Source organism: Pan troglodytes, chromosome 11 (genome assembly GCF_028858775.2).
Source record: "Pan troglodytes isolate AG18354 chromosome 11, NHGRI_mPanTro3-v2.0_pri, whole genome shotgun sequence".
Classification (NCBI taxonomy): Eukaryota; Metazoa; Chordata; class Mammalia; order Primates; family Hominidae; genus Pan; species Pan troglodytes.
In genome coordinates this window covers 1974001-1991191 of record NC_072409.2, presented here as the reverse complement: position 1 = coordinate 1991191, position 17191 = coordinate 1974001, and the positions used below count along the sequence as shown (strand labels likewise).

At 53.0% G+C, this 17191-nt stretch overlaps 1 protein-coding gene across 32 annotated transcripts in view; it reads right to left on the bottom strand.

Annotated features, from left to right (window-relative positions):
• Positions 1–17191, bottom strand: part of SEC16A (SEC16 homolog A, endoplasmic reticulum export factor) — a 43865-nt gene that overhangs the window by 6928 nt on the left and 19746 nt on the right. For 16 of the 32 annotated variants that reach the window (XR_010148535.1, XR_010148537.1, XR_010148536.1 and 13 more), the window contains 19 exons: positions 16894–16955; positions 16678–16816; positions 16103–16348; positions 14303–14400; positions 13171–13252; positions 12886–13003; positions 12573–12684; positions 12263–12368; positions 10569–10709; positions 9175–9288; positions 8724–8916; positions 7202–7420; positions 6519–6601; positions 4661–4813; positions 1581–1658; positions 1350–1406; positions 1059–1170; positions 717–854; positions 338–432 (listed from right to left, as the gene is read on the bottom strand). Coding sequence is in view for 27 of the 32 variants with exons in the window: in XM_063787396.1 (XP_063643466.1) it covers positions 338–432; positions 717–854; positions 1059–1170; positions 1350–1406; positions 1581–1658; positions 4661–4813; positions 6519–6601; positions 7202–7420; positions 8724–8916; positions 9175–9288; positions 10569–10709; positions 12263–12368; positions 12573–12684; positions 12886–13003; positions 13171–13252; positions 14303–14400; positions 16103–16348; positions 16678–16816; positions 16894–16955 (2346 nt within the window). In the remaining 5 variants the exon portion in view is untranslated. Of the gene's footprint in view, positions 1–337; positions 499–716; positions 855–1058; positions 1171–1349; positions 1407–1580; positions 1659–4660; positions 4814–6518; positions 6602–7201; positions 7421–8723; positions 8917–9174; positions 9289–10568; positions 10710–12262; positions 12369–12572; positions 12685–12885; positions 13004–13170; positions 13253–14302; positions 14401–16102; positions 16349–16677; positions 16817–16893; positions 16956–17191 lie in introns of all 32 variants that reach the window. The other 16 variants (XM_054658564.2, XM_054658562.2, XM_063787395.1 and 13 more) reach the window with 3 other exon arrangements.

The window sequence follows — 17191 nt, the reverse complement described above, 5'->3', positions numbered from 1 at the left end:
AGTAATTAATTTTATTTTTTCCAATTTTAAAAATTGTAAAATATACATACCGTAAAATTTGCCACTTTAATCATTTTTAAGTTTTAAGCACATTCACCGTGCTGAGCAACCATCACTGCCACTATCCCCAGATCTCCGTCTTCCCAAACAGCTCTGTCCCGCCCGGCACCCTGCATTCTACCTTCCGTCTCTACCATACATAAGTGTGAGGCGTTTAAGGCGGAACACTCTGCGTACACATTGGATACTGACTTGCAGAAGGCAAGGCCCTGTCTGGCAGGATGGGGAGGTGCCTCCTCACTGGGTACCTTTCCCCTTTCCCACTGTACCCGCTCACCTTGGGCTCTGGGGCAGGCTCTGGATTGGCGAGGCCCCTAGCTGCTGCAGGCCCTTCCCTGCCAGTCCTGTCTGGAAGCTGTGGTTCTTCTGCATCTGGGGATGAGAGAGTGAGGAGGCCATCATTCCGTCCAGAACGTCCCTGGGGTCTCACTGAAGACACTCCGAGAGGAAGAGAGTTTCACGCTGCACACGCGGCACACGCGGCACACTCATGCAGAAACAGGCAAATAAAAAAAAACCACAAACCAACCCCAGGCTCTCTGCATGCTGGCCAGGTCATTCTTTTAACGGGAGATTTAGGAGAGACTCATAGAAAGAGGATCAAAGGTCAGGAGACTGGGGGCTGACCTGGAGGGGCTGGTGCTCGTGCTACCTACCTGGGGTTGGCACGAACAAGTTAGAAGGAATTGGGAGTGGCGCGAGTGGAGCGACAAAGTCCGCAGGAGCGAGCGCCGGCTCGCTCCGCTGGGTCCCGCTTGGGTTCAGGACGTCAACGTAGCGAGCTCTGGTTCCTGCTGCAAAGGGGAGGGAAGCAAATTGAGGTGAACGCGCCAGGTGGCCTCCAGCTTCCAAACGCTCTGCACTCACTGTGTCAGAGGAAAAGCACGCAGGGACGTGCGGGAAGCCACCTCCTCCCCATGCACAACAGCTACACGTTGGCCTCTCTCTCTGGGACAGTTAATCGTTCAAGCAAGCTCCCACTCCAAGGCCACCCTTACCTGCTCTTCTAGAGTACATGTTCACGGGGGCTCCAGGAGGCCCTGGGAGGGCAGGCGGGGCAGCTTGCACAGTCTTGGGCATCGAGGTTGGAGGTGGGGGCGGGGCTTTCTTCTGCAGAGGGAAACACAGCTTCAGACACCCACTGTGTGCACAGAAACCCACTGGGATGGCACAGTCAGGAGGCTCCAAAAGGGGCAACAGCCACCCAAATATCACAGGGCCACATGAGGCTGTTCCCTCCACTCACACCTCACACCTCACACCCAACAGGAACTAGAATGACAATTTACCTCCTCTTCTGGCTCATTTAAATTCACCCACTGGTTTTTCTTTTCATCCCAAACAATCTGCCAAGATTTTAAAAAGAAAAAAGGTCAGCAGACTGAACCTAAATAGAATTAGAATCTGATTAATGATGACACTTCAAAACTTCAGGAAACACCTACTCAGGTCTGCTCTGAAAGTGACAGAAAAATCATTACAATTCCTCGGACGTCCCGTGCGTATTTGACAGCACTCACCGATTTGTTCTTGTCATCTGGCAAATAAGCTTCTGTCTTTTTCTTTCCAGGTAGCCAACGAAAGAACCAGGATTCACCCTAAATATAAAAAACACGAGAACAACTTTGAAAACATTATGTTCCATGAAATAAGCCAGGGCAAAAAGACAAATTCTACATGACCCACTTCTGTGAGGCCCCAGAGTCGCCAGATCCACAGAGACACCAGGAGAATGGAGGTGGGAGCAGATCCACAGAGACACCAGGAGGATGGAGGTGGGGAGCAGATCCACAGAGACACCAGGAGGATGGAGGTGGGAGCAGATCCACAGAGACACCAGGAGGATGGAGGTGGGGAGCAGATCCATAGAGACACCAGGATGGAGGTGTGGGGAGCAGATCCAGAGAGACACCAGGAGGATGGAGGTGGGGAGCAGATCCACAGAGACACCAGGAGGATGGAGGTGGGGAGCAGATCCACAGAGACACCAGGAGGATGGAGGTGGGGAGCAGATCCAGAGACACCAGGAGGATGGAGGTGGGGGTCAGATCCACAGAGACACCAGGAGGATGGAGGTGGGAGCAGATCCACAGAGACACCAGGAGGATGGAGGTGGGAGCAGATCCACAGAGACACCAGGAGGATGGAGGTGGGGGGCAGATCCAGAGACACCAGGAGGATGGAGGTGGGAGCAGATCCAGAGACACCAGGAGGATGGAGGTGGGGGGGAACCGGGAGTTGTTTCGTTTCGAGGAGACAGAGTTTCCGTTTGGGAAGGTGAGACAGTTCTGGAGACGGATGGTGGTGACGGCAACACAACAGTGTGAAAGTACTCGGTGCCACAGAACTGTGCACTCAGAAAATGGTAAAAATGTGCATTTTGTTCTGTGTATTTTACTGTCATTTAAATAGGTCAGAACAGTAACGTGCCTTCAGGAACTTTTTACGTCTAAACACTGACAAAGCTTCCGACATCCTCCCCTTTGAGAAGAGGAAGGCGGGCTGTCCAAGTCAGTGTGTGTCGGAGGCAGACACAGCCCTCTGTGTTTCCCATGTGTGGAGAATTCGGTTATTAGGAAACTTTACTTTATTCTTCACATGATGCACTTCATTTTTGTTTGTTAGTTTTTTGAGACAGAGTCTTGCTCTGTCCCCCAGGCTGGAGTGCAATGGCGTGATCTCGGTGCACTGCAACCTCTGCCTCCCGGGTTCAAGTAGTTCTATGCCTCAACCTCCTGAGTAGCTGGGATTACAGGCGCCCACGACCATGAATGGCTAATTTTTGTATTTTTAGTAGAGATGGGGTTTCACCATCTTGGCCACGCTGATCTTGAACTCCTGACCTCATGATCCGCTCGCCTCAGCATCCCAGAGTGCTGGGGTGACAGGCGTGAGCCGCCGCACCCTGCCTCCCAGAATGCTGGGGTGACAGGCAGGAGCTGCTGCGCCCGGCCTCCCAGAGTGCTGGGGTGACAGGTGTGAGCCGCCATGCCCGGCCTGATGCACTTCACTTCTACTGAAGAAAGAGGAGAAGCCTCAGCAGCTACTACACACCCTCAATTCTGTTTCTCTGTGAGTTCTACTGGCCAGACAAGCTGTCCCGGGGAGGCCTGTGATAGCCTGTGCACTGGAAACCTGCTCAAGTATCGTGTTTTATCTCAGAGCTCACACAAATTTGGAATTAAATGTGTGTTTATTTTCAAGACAGCAGCCATAAAAGAAAAATCTGATCATTGAACTTTATTAAAATGAAGAATGATATTTTTCATAAAATACCATTACTAGGCCGGGCATGGTGGCTCACACCTGTAATCTCAGTACTTTGGGAGGTCAAGGCAGGCAGATCACTTGAGGTCAGGAGTTTGAGACCAGCCTGGCCAACATGGTGAAACCCCATCTCTACTAAAAATACAAAAAATTAGCTGGGAGTGGTGGTGGGCACCTGTAATCCCAGCTACGGGAGAGGCTGAGGCAGGAGAATTGCTTGAACCTGGGAGGCGGAGGTTGCAGTGAGCCAAGATCATGCCAATGCACTCCAGCCTGGCTGACAGAGTGAGACCCTGTCTCAAAACAAACAAACAAACAAACAAAAAAACCATTACAAGTAAAAAGGCAATCTACAGATTGGGAGAAGATATCACAATAAGTACACCTAACAGAGGACTTATATCCATAATACAGAAAGGACTCCTGCAAGTCCTGAAGAGAACACCATTAAAAATGGAAAGGAAAGCCAGGTGTGGTGGCTACACCTGCAGTCCCAGCTACGAGGCGGGAGGATCACTTGGGCCCAGGAGTTTGAGACCAGCCTGGGCAACATAGTGAGACCCCATCTTTATGGGGAAAAAAAAAAAAAACGGATAGAGACTTGAACAAGCACTGCCCCAAAAGAGCGGTGAGATGGTAACAGGGACACGAGAAGGTGCCCAGCGTCACACCTCGCTGTGGAGATGCAGAGGAAGACACAATGAGATGTCATCAGCCCCAGCACAATGGCTAAGTTAAAGAACCGGCACCGCCCAGTATTGGTGAAGATGAGGGATATCCAGGGCCCTTGTCCTCTGCTGCAGGATATGTGACTTGGGGCAACCAACCATTTAGGACAACTGCTCAGCAGTGTCTCCTAAAGCTGAACACACGCTCATCCTGCGAGCTAAACCCTCAGCTCCTTGGCACGCACATTCGCCAAGAGACAGGCAAGGAGGCTCCTGGGGCCTGACGGATCCCAGCCCCACACTGAAAGCAGTCCCAAAGTCCACGGCTGGGAGAAAGATCTGTGAGCCGGCAGCAGGCACACACCACAGTGACAAAGCAGCGGCTGCCGTCTGGTCCCTTGCGGGTGGGTCTGACAGGTAGTGGCCAGAGGCGACCTCTGGGGGCCGGGCTGCGTCCCCATGCTGACCTGGGTGGGCTATTATCCTATTATCTGAAGGCACAAATACACAGACACCCATCATGCCGTGTGCGCTGTAGACACTCGGCTGTTTGTATCAGGAGGCTATTTGCATGTGTGGTGAATTAAGAGGATGGCGCTCTGGGAAGCGTGCCTCCTGCCCAGACCCTCCCGGCCGCCAGGCGCACCGTGGGCAGGCTGTACTACCTTCTTAGGTTCCTTCGTTTCTTTCTTGGCTGCCTGTCCGGGTCTCTTTGTTTCGGGAGCGGGTGAGAAAGACAGAGGTGGCTGCGTGGGACCCGAGTCGGCACGATCCCACCCTGGGGGGGCCTCCGAGTCTGGCATTGTCCTCGAGGGGGTCTGTCGCAAGGAAATGCAGAACAGGCTCTCCTGGGGCTCCTCACAGGAACCGAAAGAGAGAGGGGGATGCAATTCCCCAGGCGTGTTCCCTAAATACATCACTGAGAGGCCGGATGACTCCGGTGACCAGAGGGAGGCAGGAAGGGGGCTGGGGAGAGCAGCCCCCTGACTGGGCCTCCCAGAGCCTCTACCTGGCCTGACTAGAGAAAAGCCAGCCGCACTTAATAAGCAGCTCCGTCTGGGAGCACTCAGCACTCAGAATGCAAATGCGGGCGTTCGATGGAGATTCCGGGCTGGAAGAAACGGAGTGTGAGCATGCACTGAGGGAAGACTGGCCAGAGGGGGGCGATGGGTGTTCTCAAAGATACAATGATTTTTAAAAATATTTATTCCTGGGTCAAGTCCCAATTTTTAATAGCTCAACCCTCATTTTTACTTTTCCAGGGACACAGTATTTTAAAGGGTAAAACACCTAATGCAAGTTCAAACTATAGCAATCGCCTACTGATGGGATGCCCGTGAAGGGCTGGGTATCTGTAAAGAAGGTTCCAGAATGCGGTCTGTATAAAAGCAACCATCCCTCCTGGTTAGGAGTAGAGCAAACAGAGGAGGTATTTATACCAAACATGTCTAATGAGATAAATCTCACTTTCAGGAAAACCAGTGACAATGTTAGAAATTCTACTGAATTCCAGGACATCCTCTTGTGAGATCAAAAAATTAGAAAAGAAATTCCACTGTAGAAAAAGAGATGGCCGGGCTGGGCGCGGTGGCTCATGCCTGTAATCCCAGCACTTTGGGAGGCTGAGGCGGGTGGATCATGAGGTCAGGAGTTCAAGATCAGCCTGGCCAAGATGGTGAAACCCCATCTCTACTAAAAACACACACAAAAAATGAGCTGGGTGTGGTGGTGGGCGCCTGTAGTCCCAGCTACTCAGGAGGCTGAGGCAGAGAATTGCTTAAACCTGGGAGGCAGAGGATGCAGTGAGCCAAGATCGCACCACTGCACTCCAGGCTGGGCGACAGAGAGAAACTCCATCTCAAAAAAAAAAAGAGATGGCCAGGTGCAGTGGCTCACACCTTAATCCCAGCACTTTGGGAGGCTGAGGCAGGCAGATCACTTGAGGTCAGGAGTTCGAGACTAGCCTGGCCAACATGGCGAAACCCTGTCTCTACCAAAAAATACAAAAAATTAGCCAGGCATGGTGGCACACACCTGTAGTCCCAGCTACTTGGGAGGCTGAGGCACAGAACTGCTTGAACCCAGGAGGTGGAGGTTGCAGTGAGCCGAGATCGCACCACTGCACTCAAGCCTGGGCGACAGAGCAAGAATCTGTCTCAAAAAAAAAAAAAAAAAAAAAAAAAAAAGAAGAAGAGATGTAGAAATCAGAGAAGGTACCCATTTTGGAAGAATTAAAATTAATAAGGGGATTTCATGATATTTGGGTATTTCTTCTACTTAAAGTAACTGTTTTTACGCTACTGAATTCTCTCTTCCCCATCTTTCCCTACCAGTGTTTTCACCAACTCTTCATATTTTAAGGATGAAAGCTATTTAGAAGCACTTTCACTTTAAGAAACAATTTTAGAAACAATTTCATAGTCCTCACTACCATCATCCTACTTACAACTCAACAAGGAGTCTGGGTGCCCACTCGATGAACTTTATGGAAAACAAATAGTTTAAGAAAATGTGACAAAGTACCAGATTAGCAAATTTTCCATCAAAATTTTCTTCGCTTAGCTCGGAAAGTGAGTTTCCAACAGGCGCCTCCTGCGGCACTATCCCTGTCAATGGGAAAGAGAGCAACTATGATCTCAGTCACAAGAAGGCGGGACGTGTGTGTGGCACACAGATCAACAGGCACACCACCTTCCCACCCAGCTACCGCCACACCAGCATGATCTGCAGAAACCAAGGCTGAACATCTCCCCACATGTGTGCACGCTCTTTTATTTTTAAAACTAGGCCTATGTTTTGCTTTGTCCATATACACACATGTAGACATAGGCACAGACCAGGGACAAGATCCACCAAATCGAGTTCCAGACAGAAGTTCATGACCTGCCCCTGTGCATCTCACCAGGCGTCCAGCAGGGCCGTCTAAAGACAGACCCCAGGAGACCCACGGCCACCATGCCCTGCCCCAATGGCCATTTAAGCTTCACAACAAAAAGCCAAGTTACAAAAGGAACTGGCATTAACACTGCTGTTGTAGTGAGACTCTGAACCCATCCAGTCTGTAACTTCCAGAATTTCTGGTCTACGTTAAGACAAGTAATGTAAGTTGTTTCAAGCTCAAATAACTTCAATCTCTTCCACCAATCCCCACAAACACCACACCCCATGCTGCTTCTGCTCTCGAGACAGCATCTCTGCAGCCCCACCTGGGTCTGGGCTCCTGGCTTCCTGGAGCAAGTGTCTCCTTTCCTGCAGAGGTGGCACACCAGGTGGGAGGCCAGGCCTGGAGGGCTCCGGGAAGCCAAGTGCAGGCCCTGGGGTCACACAGCCAGGACCCGGCTCCAGGGGCCCCGGGGGCAGTGGCACTGGGAACATCGGCACCCTGGCAGGACTAGCCAATGGGCCGTCAGGGAGCGTCTGCGGAGCTGCATGGGAACGGTGGAGAAGAGGTCTGGGGTTACTGAGGGTAGCTTGAGTCACTGGAAGGAGCTGACACTCGACGTGTTTATGACAAGTTATTTTGTACAGCCCCGTTTCTTTTATAAGGGAGGTCCAACAGAGCAGAAAGCCTGAAGCCACCACCCCACCGCACCATCCGTGGTTTGCAGAAAAGCAGAGTATCCGCTTCCTTTTCTAGGGGAGGGGCACTACGCTTCCTTTTCTAGGGGAGGGGCACTTGAGCAGTCAGAGCGGCACGCGGGCTCCAGGGCGCAGCCCACACGCAAGCCCACGGCGGCCGCCTGGCACAGAGCTCTGCTAGGCCCGAGTCCCCTCCTCCACGGCCAGGGGTCACAGAGGCCACTCGTTCATTCCTTCATTCTTCCGACTCAACATAAAACCTGGGAGGGCTGCTGCCTACCAGCACCATGCTGGGCCCTGGATGCTTCAACAACAAAAGAAATGCTGGGTCCTCATGGGGGTCGGGACAGATGAACTGAGTAAGAAGAGAAAGCGCTAAGGACAGCAATCAACCAGGAAGTGGTAACGGTGTCTGAGGACGAAGCAGACTGGACATCAGGCAGGGAGGGTGGGCAGTGGGCCCAAATCAGGAGTGTGGCTGGTCCACAGCGTGGGAGTGGACACGGCACCAGGGCAGGAGGGCTCAGGGCCAAGCTTGGAGGGCCTGTGGCCACCGTGAGGACCCTGGCTTGTCCTCAGGTGAGATGGAGAGTCTGGAGGGTCTGGGGAAGAAGCAGGAGGCGAGCAGGAAGGAGCCGTGCTCATCCAGGCATGCGGACCTGCGTGCAGGCTGCGCTGGTGAGGTTCACTGACGAAGGAAGCCGAGAAGTGCGAGAGAGGAGGGGGCATCTGGACTTGACTCCCTGGAGCTCTGGGCTGGCCCTTCCACCGACGGGGCCGACTGGGAGAAGCAGGTTACAGAGGGGCACAGCCGAGGGCGCCGCCCAGACACGGTGCGGCGGAGGCTCCCGGAGAAGCAAGCAGGGAGGCTGAGCAGGCAGCGGGCGCTCAGGGCAGTGTCCCAGCACATGGATATTTATGGACATGGAAAGCCATGAGCCCCCCCTCCATGGGCTCATCAGGGGAGGAAGCATGGAAGGGAAGAGGGAGGAGACCAAGGAGCCCCACAACCACCGAGGTGGTGTGAGACACTGCCTCCAACAGTCCACATCTGAAAGCAGTTCTCCAGGAGGCAAGGGCGCAGGCCACGGCTCAGCCCGCAGGAAGCAGGGGCTTGTCTGAGGGCAGCAGCCGCGCACCTGGGCTCACCTGAGGGCAGCAGCCGCACGCTCGGGCTCGAGTGCTCAGGGCTCGGTGCAGGCACCGCCAGCAGAGGGTTGGCGATCCCCAGGGCTGCTGGCTGACTGAGTCCTGGCCCGTCCAACTGCTCCACCTCGGAGCTCGGAGTGCTGGGACACTGCTGCGGGAGGGCTCCGTCCTGATGCCATACTCCAGCCCCCTCCTGAGGGAGAACAAGACCCGCCCTGTGGAAGCCGCCTGTGGCCGCTCTGCAGCGCCGCCCGCCTGCCACCACCGCGCTTGCTGTGTCCCTACTTCAGGACAGGAGGCACTCAAAGCCCTTTCTGGGGAATTAGGGAATTCTCACAGGCACACGTTGCAGTTACACTGTCTTTACAGATACATACTTTCAGTGTGGAAATGACAGGGACAGAAGCCACCTTGCCAGACGCCTCTGTGCCACCCCAAGCCAAGGCTGTACCTTAATCTGCCGCTCCACCTGCTGCAGGTGAACCAGCCACGTGGGTGCGGCCAAGGACTCCTCTTCTGGCTTCTCTTTCAGCTGGGGATCGAAGAGTCGTAACTGGGAAGCCATCTAGACACGGGCAAAAATCAGAGGCCCCTGTCACCACCGGGTGGTGGCAAGTGAGCCGTCTTCAAAATGCCCAGGCAATGCAGCTTCGGTGTTCACTGGCAATAAAGTTTAATTAGCTGCCTACATGTTTCTAGTATGTGCTTAGGTGACATACCCAGCACATGGGACGCTGGGTGACTGGGAAGTTGCTGTAGACGACCTCTTGACCCACGGGCACTGGGTTGGCAGCGCTAGGCACCCCCCTGGAACAGGCCTGGCCCGAGACTACCATCTGACCACGTGGACCTGACTCAGCAAAAGCTGGACTCCCCTGGGAATGTCTGCATGCTTTCATCGGGAATTTGGGGGATGCAGAGCGGGACAGAGGGGGCAGAACACAAGTTTGGCCCTGTGTTCATAACCACTAAGGTGGGGGATGAGCACCTAAGGACGCGTGCATGAATGACTCTCTGAACTTTGAAATGGGTCTAAAAATGTCCCTAATACATTTTTTGGGTATCCCATGAGCACGTTCTCACAAATGCAACTACTGACAAGAGGTGAAGATCCTGGTGCAACACGGGCGCCTCCCATACTCTCTTGTCAGTCATGCCGCCTCTGTTTTACAGGCGAAGAAACTGAGGCCTGCAGCAGTACAGCCAGGACTCAAGCAAAGGCTGCTGGACTCTGGACACTTAAGCTATCAACCACCAGACTAAATTGCCTCAAAATAAGAATATCCTGGCCGGGCGTGGTGGCTCACGCCTGTAATCCCAGCACTTTGGGAGGCCAAGGCAGATGCATCCATCACTTGAGGTCAAGAGTTTGAGACCAGCCTGGCCAACATGGTGAAACCCCATCTCTACTAAAAATACAAAAAATTGGCCAAGCGTGGTGGCAGGCGCCTGTAATCCCAGCTACTTGGGAGGCTGAGGCAGGAGCATCACTTGAATCTGGGAGGCGGAGGTTGCATTGAGCCGAGATCGCACCACACTGCACTCCAGCCTGGGTGACAGAGTGAGACTGCGTCTCAATAAAAAAAGAGTATCCTACAGACAGTTCCTTCTGATTGTGAAACTCGCTGCCAAGGCTCTGTGCTGGCACACGGTGCCTGAGAGTCCCCAGGCTAAGACGCAAAACACGAAGCCATTCAAAGATCTTTATCCGCCCAAGAGGCAGGTTCCGAGCGCCTACCACAATGGGCGTCTGAACCATCGCTACCCCCTTGCCCGGGGGCTCTGGCAAACCCTCCTTCCCTGCAGTCAGCACAGCATCCCGAGGACAGGTGCCAGGGGCAGCACCTGCACAAGCTGGCTGATCAACACCGGGGAGTACAGGTGCGGCTGCGTCAGGATGCTCTTCGCGATGGCCTCACAGTAGTGGAAGGCTTGCGTGGCCAGCCCCATTTCCGCCAGGCGGCAGGAGTAGATGAACTTAAACACCTGAAACGACAGAAGCCTTGCTGCCCCGCGGCTCCCCCGCGTCCGAGCATCGCCAATGGACAAAGCCTTGTACTGCCCTGAGGCTCCCCTGCATCCGAGCATCGCCCTGTGAGCTGTGAACTCTTCTGGACACTTCACTCATCATCGTCTCCCACCCACCACGCCCGCTGACCACAGTCCTAGTCCCTGTTCCCCAAGGGATTTCAAGAGCAAAGTAAACGACTAAGCTGGTAGGAAACTCACTCTGCTTTCCCCCCAACCCCTTTCATGGGGCCACTCGGCTCTCACGGTCACAACGCCCCAAGAGCGCGGCACTGAGACCACTGCCTTCCGTGTAGCTTGAGCTGCTCCACAGACATTCTCTAGATACTTCATTCTTTTTTATTTTTTTTGACAGGGTCTCACTTTGTCACCCAGTCTGGAGTGCAGTGGCACAATCACAGCTCACTACAGCCTCAATCTCCTGGGCTCAAGCAGTCCTCCCACCTCAGCCTCCGAGTGGCTGGGAACACAGGTGCATGCTGCTACGCCTGGCTAATTTTTGTTTGTTTGTTTGTTTGTTTTTTTGTAGAGACAGGGTGTTATTATGTTGCCCAGGCTGGTCTCTAATTCCTGAGCTTAGGTAATCCACCCACCTTGGCCTCCTAAAGTGCTGGGATTACAGGCATGAGCCGCCATGCTCAGCCTCTCATGTATGTTTTATAGACACCACCCCCACACTGCATCAGAGAATACCGCCCTCAAATATTAAAAATAGCTCGTACGGCCGGGCGCGGTGGCTCACGCCTGTCATCCCAGCACTTTGGGAGGCTGAGGTGGGCAGATCACAAGGTCAGGAGATCAAGACCATCCTGGCTAACACGGTGAAACCCCATCTCTACTAAAAATACAAAAAATTAGCCGGGCGTGGTGGTGGGTGCCTGTAGTCCCAGCTACTCGGGAGGCTGAGGAAGGAGAATGGCATGAACTCGGAAAGCAGAGCTTGCAGTGAGCGGAGATCGTGCCACTGCACTCTAGTCTGGGTGACAGAGCGAGACTTGGTCTCAAAAAAAAAAAAAAAGCTCATACAGGCTGGGTGCGGTGGCTCACGCCTGTAATCCCAACACTTTGGGAGGCTGAGAGAGGATGACTGCTTGAGCCCAGGAGTTTAGGATCAGTCTGGGCAACACAGTTTTTTTCTACAAAAAATAAAAAAAATTAGTGTGGCATGGTAGTGCTGCTTGTAGTCCCAGCTACTCTGGAGGCTGAGGTGAATCACTTGAGCCTGGGAGTGATCAAAACAGTGCACTCCAGCCTGGGCAACAGAGTGAGACCCTGTCTCCTTTAAAAAAAATGCTCATGAAAATAATTGAAATCAAATGCAAACGGAAAGCCTCAATTCAATGGGATCTTGTTTCTTAGCATTTTAGATCAAATGTCTTCTCAAGATCCTCCCCCAAAAAACTCACATCATTTTTTTCGATACCAATTCAAACAATCTAAGTAGCCAAAAGCTTGTTAGCACTGAGTGTCTGCCCAGCCATGACAGCTGCAGGCTGGCAGCACCTGCTTACCTGGAAACTAGGCAGGGGGCAGGTCTGGGCACCCAGGGACTGGGCGTACTCATAGGCTTCCGTCCTCTGGATTGCTTCGTTGGTTGCGAACTTTAAGAATGGCAAACTGTAGAGGAAGTGAATTATTTTGATGTGGAAAAAATGGCCAATTATTGGCATAGTCAACCTTGGAGCAAATCATCCAGAAGTGTGTCCCACCACGTGACAAATAAAGACATGATTCTGGCCATTTCTGAATTCACTAAAGGAGAAGGATTTTGTTTTACTTGGAAAGGAAAACTTACAGGACTACACTGACTTGGTTCTTTACCTGTGATTGGATCCAATTAAGACAAGCTTTGTAGTTTTCTTCGTGTAAACACCAAATCCCGCCTGGGCCATGAGGTAGCAGAAGTGGGCCGCATCCAAGAGGCCCCTTGAAGCTGCGGAGAGACGACACCACACACGGGGGGCGCTCAGCGACCGGGAGCGCTTGCAGAAGTCAAGGACGCGCACAGAAGGCACCAGAGACGCCAGCCGGACCGAGAAGGCCGGGTTCCGGTGATTTCTGCCAACACCACAGACAACCGGGCCTTCGACGCTCCATCCGCGACACCCAATGCCCATCTCCACCCCTGACCTACCCAGAGTGTCGCCCATGGTAGCCATCGTCCTGGACTCGACGTCCATGTTGTTGTTCAAGTTGGACAAGACCATGGCGAGGTGCGGCCTCCAATCTCCCCATTTCTCGTCTCCACAGCACTAACATGAGGAAAAACAAAACGAAGCCTCATCCCCGGAAGCCAGTGCCATTTCAATTCCACACAGCTGGGCTCACCAGGCACCTCACGGCCTGTGACAGCGTCACCCACGAGCAAATTCCACACAGGCAGTGGAGCCTGTGCAAGCCACCAGGCAATGCCACTCACCGTGGACGCGGCAGGCATCCGCCCGGACATGAGCTGGTAGACTGTCTGCAGAGGGTCGTTGATTGGGAGGCTGTTAGCAAACCTAGGCAGACATAAACACAGAAAGACCCCATGCTGGCTCAGCTAAAAGAAAAAAGCCGGCCGGACATGACGGCTCACGCCTGTAATCCCAGCACTTTGGGAGGCCAAAGTGGGCAGATCACCTGAGGTCAGAAGTTAAGAGACTAACATGGAGAAACCCCATCTCTACTAAAAATACAAAAATTAGCCGGGTGTGGTGGTGCACACCTATAATCCCAGCTACTCAGGAGACTGAGGCAGGAGAATCGCTTGAACCCAGGAGGCAGAGGTTGCAGTGAGCTGGGATCATGCCACTGCACTCTAGCCTGGGCGACAGAGCAAGACTCTGTCTCAAAAAAATAAATAAATAAAATAGTAATAAAATAAATTTTTAAAAAAATCAGCCCTAAGCCCTCTGATGTAATGATTAGACTTATATTTCACTTAGGCAAAGTACACACATCTCAATATTTTATTTTTCTTTCTTATCTCAATATTAAAAAAAAAAAAGCTGTAAAAGATAAGGCCAGGTATGGTGGCTCACGCCTGTAATCCCAGCACTTTCAGAAGGCCAAGGCGGGCAGATCCCTTGAGGCTAGGAGTTTTGAGACCAGCCTGGCCAACAGGGCAAAACCCACCTCTACTAAAAATACAAAAAATTAGCTGGGTGTGGTGGTGGGTGCCTGTGGTCTCAACTACTTGGGAGGCCAAGGTGTGAGGATCACTTGAACCTGGGAGGCAGGGGTTGCGGTGAGCTGAGATCGCGCCCCTGCACTTCAGCCTGGGCACCAGAGCAAAACTCAAAATTTAAAAAAAGCTATAAAAGATGAAGACTGACGAATTCACTGAGATTTTACATGAAGTACTAAAAACCATGCAGTTAATTAAAAACTTTTTAAGCTCTCCACAACACAACCCAAGGAAGCCTCGAGGCCAAGGAAGCCCGAGTTCGTGTGGGAGCACAGCACAGTCAAGTGAGATCCGCCTGCCGCCTGCCCCCAGGGTGCAGACGCCGCGTGCTACAGGGAGCCAGCAGGGCTCGCCACTGGACCAGGCCACTGTGGGACTGTACCTGGTCATGACTCGGGCGTGTGTCCGGCTGTCCATCTTACTTGCAAGTAGCAGAGCGTGACCCCACAGGCCATTCTTCATTGCAGACTCCAAAGCATCCTGAGAAAGGCATTTCAGGGACCTTGGTGGGTTATTGGCGGCACTCACGTGACATGAGTCAAGACAGGCGACAGGCCATGTGTCCTCACGCAGCAGCAGATACACAAACAACCCAAAGGCCTCAAAAACACACTTATTCACCATTTGGAGACTAAAGACACGTAGCGATTCATTATTTTCCTCAGTTTCAAAGTCCCCGTGGTAGTGGGTATTTGTAGATATTTGCTGCTTTTATCCATTTTCAGCATAAAACACAAGCACGCTAATCACAAACAGGGCTAACCACGCAGCGCTGCCCACCACGCCGCCCCATCCACTGGGAAACACACTCGAGTCAACTCCCCAGTTCTAACAGGAGGCCTCCGCGAATATCCTGTCAACACGGACAGTGACTCCAGTAAGGCAGCCTCCCCTTTCACCAAAATCATCCAGGGCATAATTTAGAACTTCTGGCTGGGAGGCAAAAATGTTACAGTAGAGGAAGATGTTAATAAAAGCTAACAGGTTACATGACTTCAATCAGTTATAAAACATCCATAATAGACTCATACTGATCAGGCCGGGCGCGGTGGCTCATGCCTATAATCCCAGCACTTTGGGAGGCCAAGGCGGGCGGATTGCTTGAGCCCAGGAATTCGAGACCAGCCTGGCAACATGGTGAAACCCCGTCTCTATAAAAAAAAAAAAAAAAAGTTAGCCAGGCGTGGTGGCATGCAGCTGTAGTCCCAGCTACTCAGGAGGCTGAGATGGGAGGATCACTTGAACCCAGGAGGTCGAGGCCGCATTAAGCTGTGATCACGCCACTGCACTCCAGCCTGGGCAAGAGTGAGACCCTGTCTCAAAAAAAATTAAAAATAAAAAAATAAAAATACTGGTCAAATATGCCCTTTCTGAGTTTATCATGATATAAAAGGACAGAAAACTCTCAACCTATCCCATGTCTCTGCTGTTCAGGGCCACACATGTTTCTGAGACTGGCCTCTCTCCTGCTTAGCACATCCAAAGCAAACATCATGCACCCTAGACAGCCCCTCCTGTGCACAGTGTCACTGCTGCAGTCACTATGGACCCCCCAACCCCACTGTCCCAGAGCAGGCTCCTGTCTCAGGCCCCCCGCCTGCCCCAGTCCCCACGCTGCTGTGACCCCAGTCACTGGACGCTACACGCACTGGCTGCTCTCCTGCCCGTGGCCTTTCCATGCACTGCGCCTCTGACAGGTTCAGTGCGCCCTCCCAACTCCCAACGACTTCTGGGCTGTGGACTCGAGCCTGACTTTGTGAGAATGCCACAACTTGTGTCATGCACATTTCATCTGAGATTTGGCACACACAGCAGGGGCACGGCCTGTGCTCAACATGTGCATTTATCGAATGACTGAAAATTTAATCTGCAGGTCTCCAACACTGGAAACAGTTAGAAGGAAACCAACATTAACACCTCCAGAAGGATGGCATACAAGAGTCAGGCATCGTTCAGGAAACAGCAAGACCCGAAGCCCCACACTGCAGCGCGGATGCTCCCAAGAGGGGGCCGCGTCCCTCCCCGAAGGCTGCAACCCCGCACCAGGCCCGACCCACTGGACACGTACAGGCGCGGATGCTCCCGAAAGGGGGCCACGTCCCTCCCCGAAGGCTGCAACCCCGCACCAGGCCCGACCCAGCGGACACGTGCAGGCGCCAGGTGCCATGATGTGGAGGCGCACCTTCTTACGGCCATACAGCAACAGCTCCCTGAACCTCTCGGTCTCTCTCTCGAGCGAGCTGGCGGCAGCCGCCGGACCACCAGTGAGGAAAGAGAGCTGGGCCTCACCAGACTCCTCCTCTTCCACCTGCTCCACTGCCTCATTTGTGAAATCAATCAGGTTTGCTTCATTGGGCGACTTCCCAGGAAGCCACACTGTTCTGTGGTCTCGTAACAGAAGCTCCGCAATGTCGGTCCCTACCACGGTCTGTTTGGGTCAACAGGAACAGGAAGGAGAACATGGCTCTCAGGTGAGGACGCGTTGGACCACCACAGGCACAAAGCCCCACCCTGGACACAGCCAGACCCACAACTACCCGAAAGGCTGGCAAGGCTGGGCTGAAACCTCATCCCATCCCAACCGCACGTTCCCTCTCCCTCCCCACCCAGCCACTACAGTGTGCTTCCTAAGGGGGCCCTCGAGGCTCCCATAGCTGGCCATGCGGATCCCGCCCTGCTCCTTCGGGAGGCTGAGCATTCCCAAGACGAAATGAAGACCAGCAAGAAGAAACACTCTAGAAGTAGAAAGAAACATACCCCATTTTGTCTGCATAAGAGAACAATAAAATTCCAAAGAAGACTTGCAGACTCTTTGTCAATTAAGTTTTCATTCTGCAAACATCTCATAGCTTTGTTCTGTGCAAAATTAATGACATCCACTTTATGGGTGTCGTCTCTGCAGAAAGAACACACAGTGAGCAGTGATGTCTGCAAGGCTGGGCTCACAAAGAAATGCCTCAACAAGGAACATACTTGGCCAGGGGTCCCGGGAACGCCCGCATCTCCTCCTGCTCAGACGTGTGCTGCAGCAAGGCCTACGAGGAGAGGGCCGTGGGTCAGTGGCAGCCAGTGCGCAGCCACCCTGCTGGCAGGCCAGACAACCCAGGCACGGATGCTGCCCGTGAGAGGAGAGGATGGCATGGCCCACCCGCCCCGCCCCACAGCAGGTGAAGGCTCGCTCTGTCGAGGCTGTTACATGGAACATGGCCTGTGTGGACCACAGCCATGATTTCAAACTTTATTTTAACTAGTGAAATCCATTTTCTCTCCC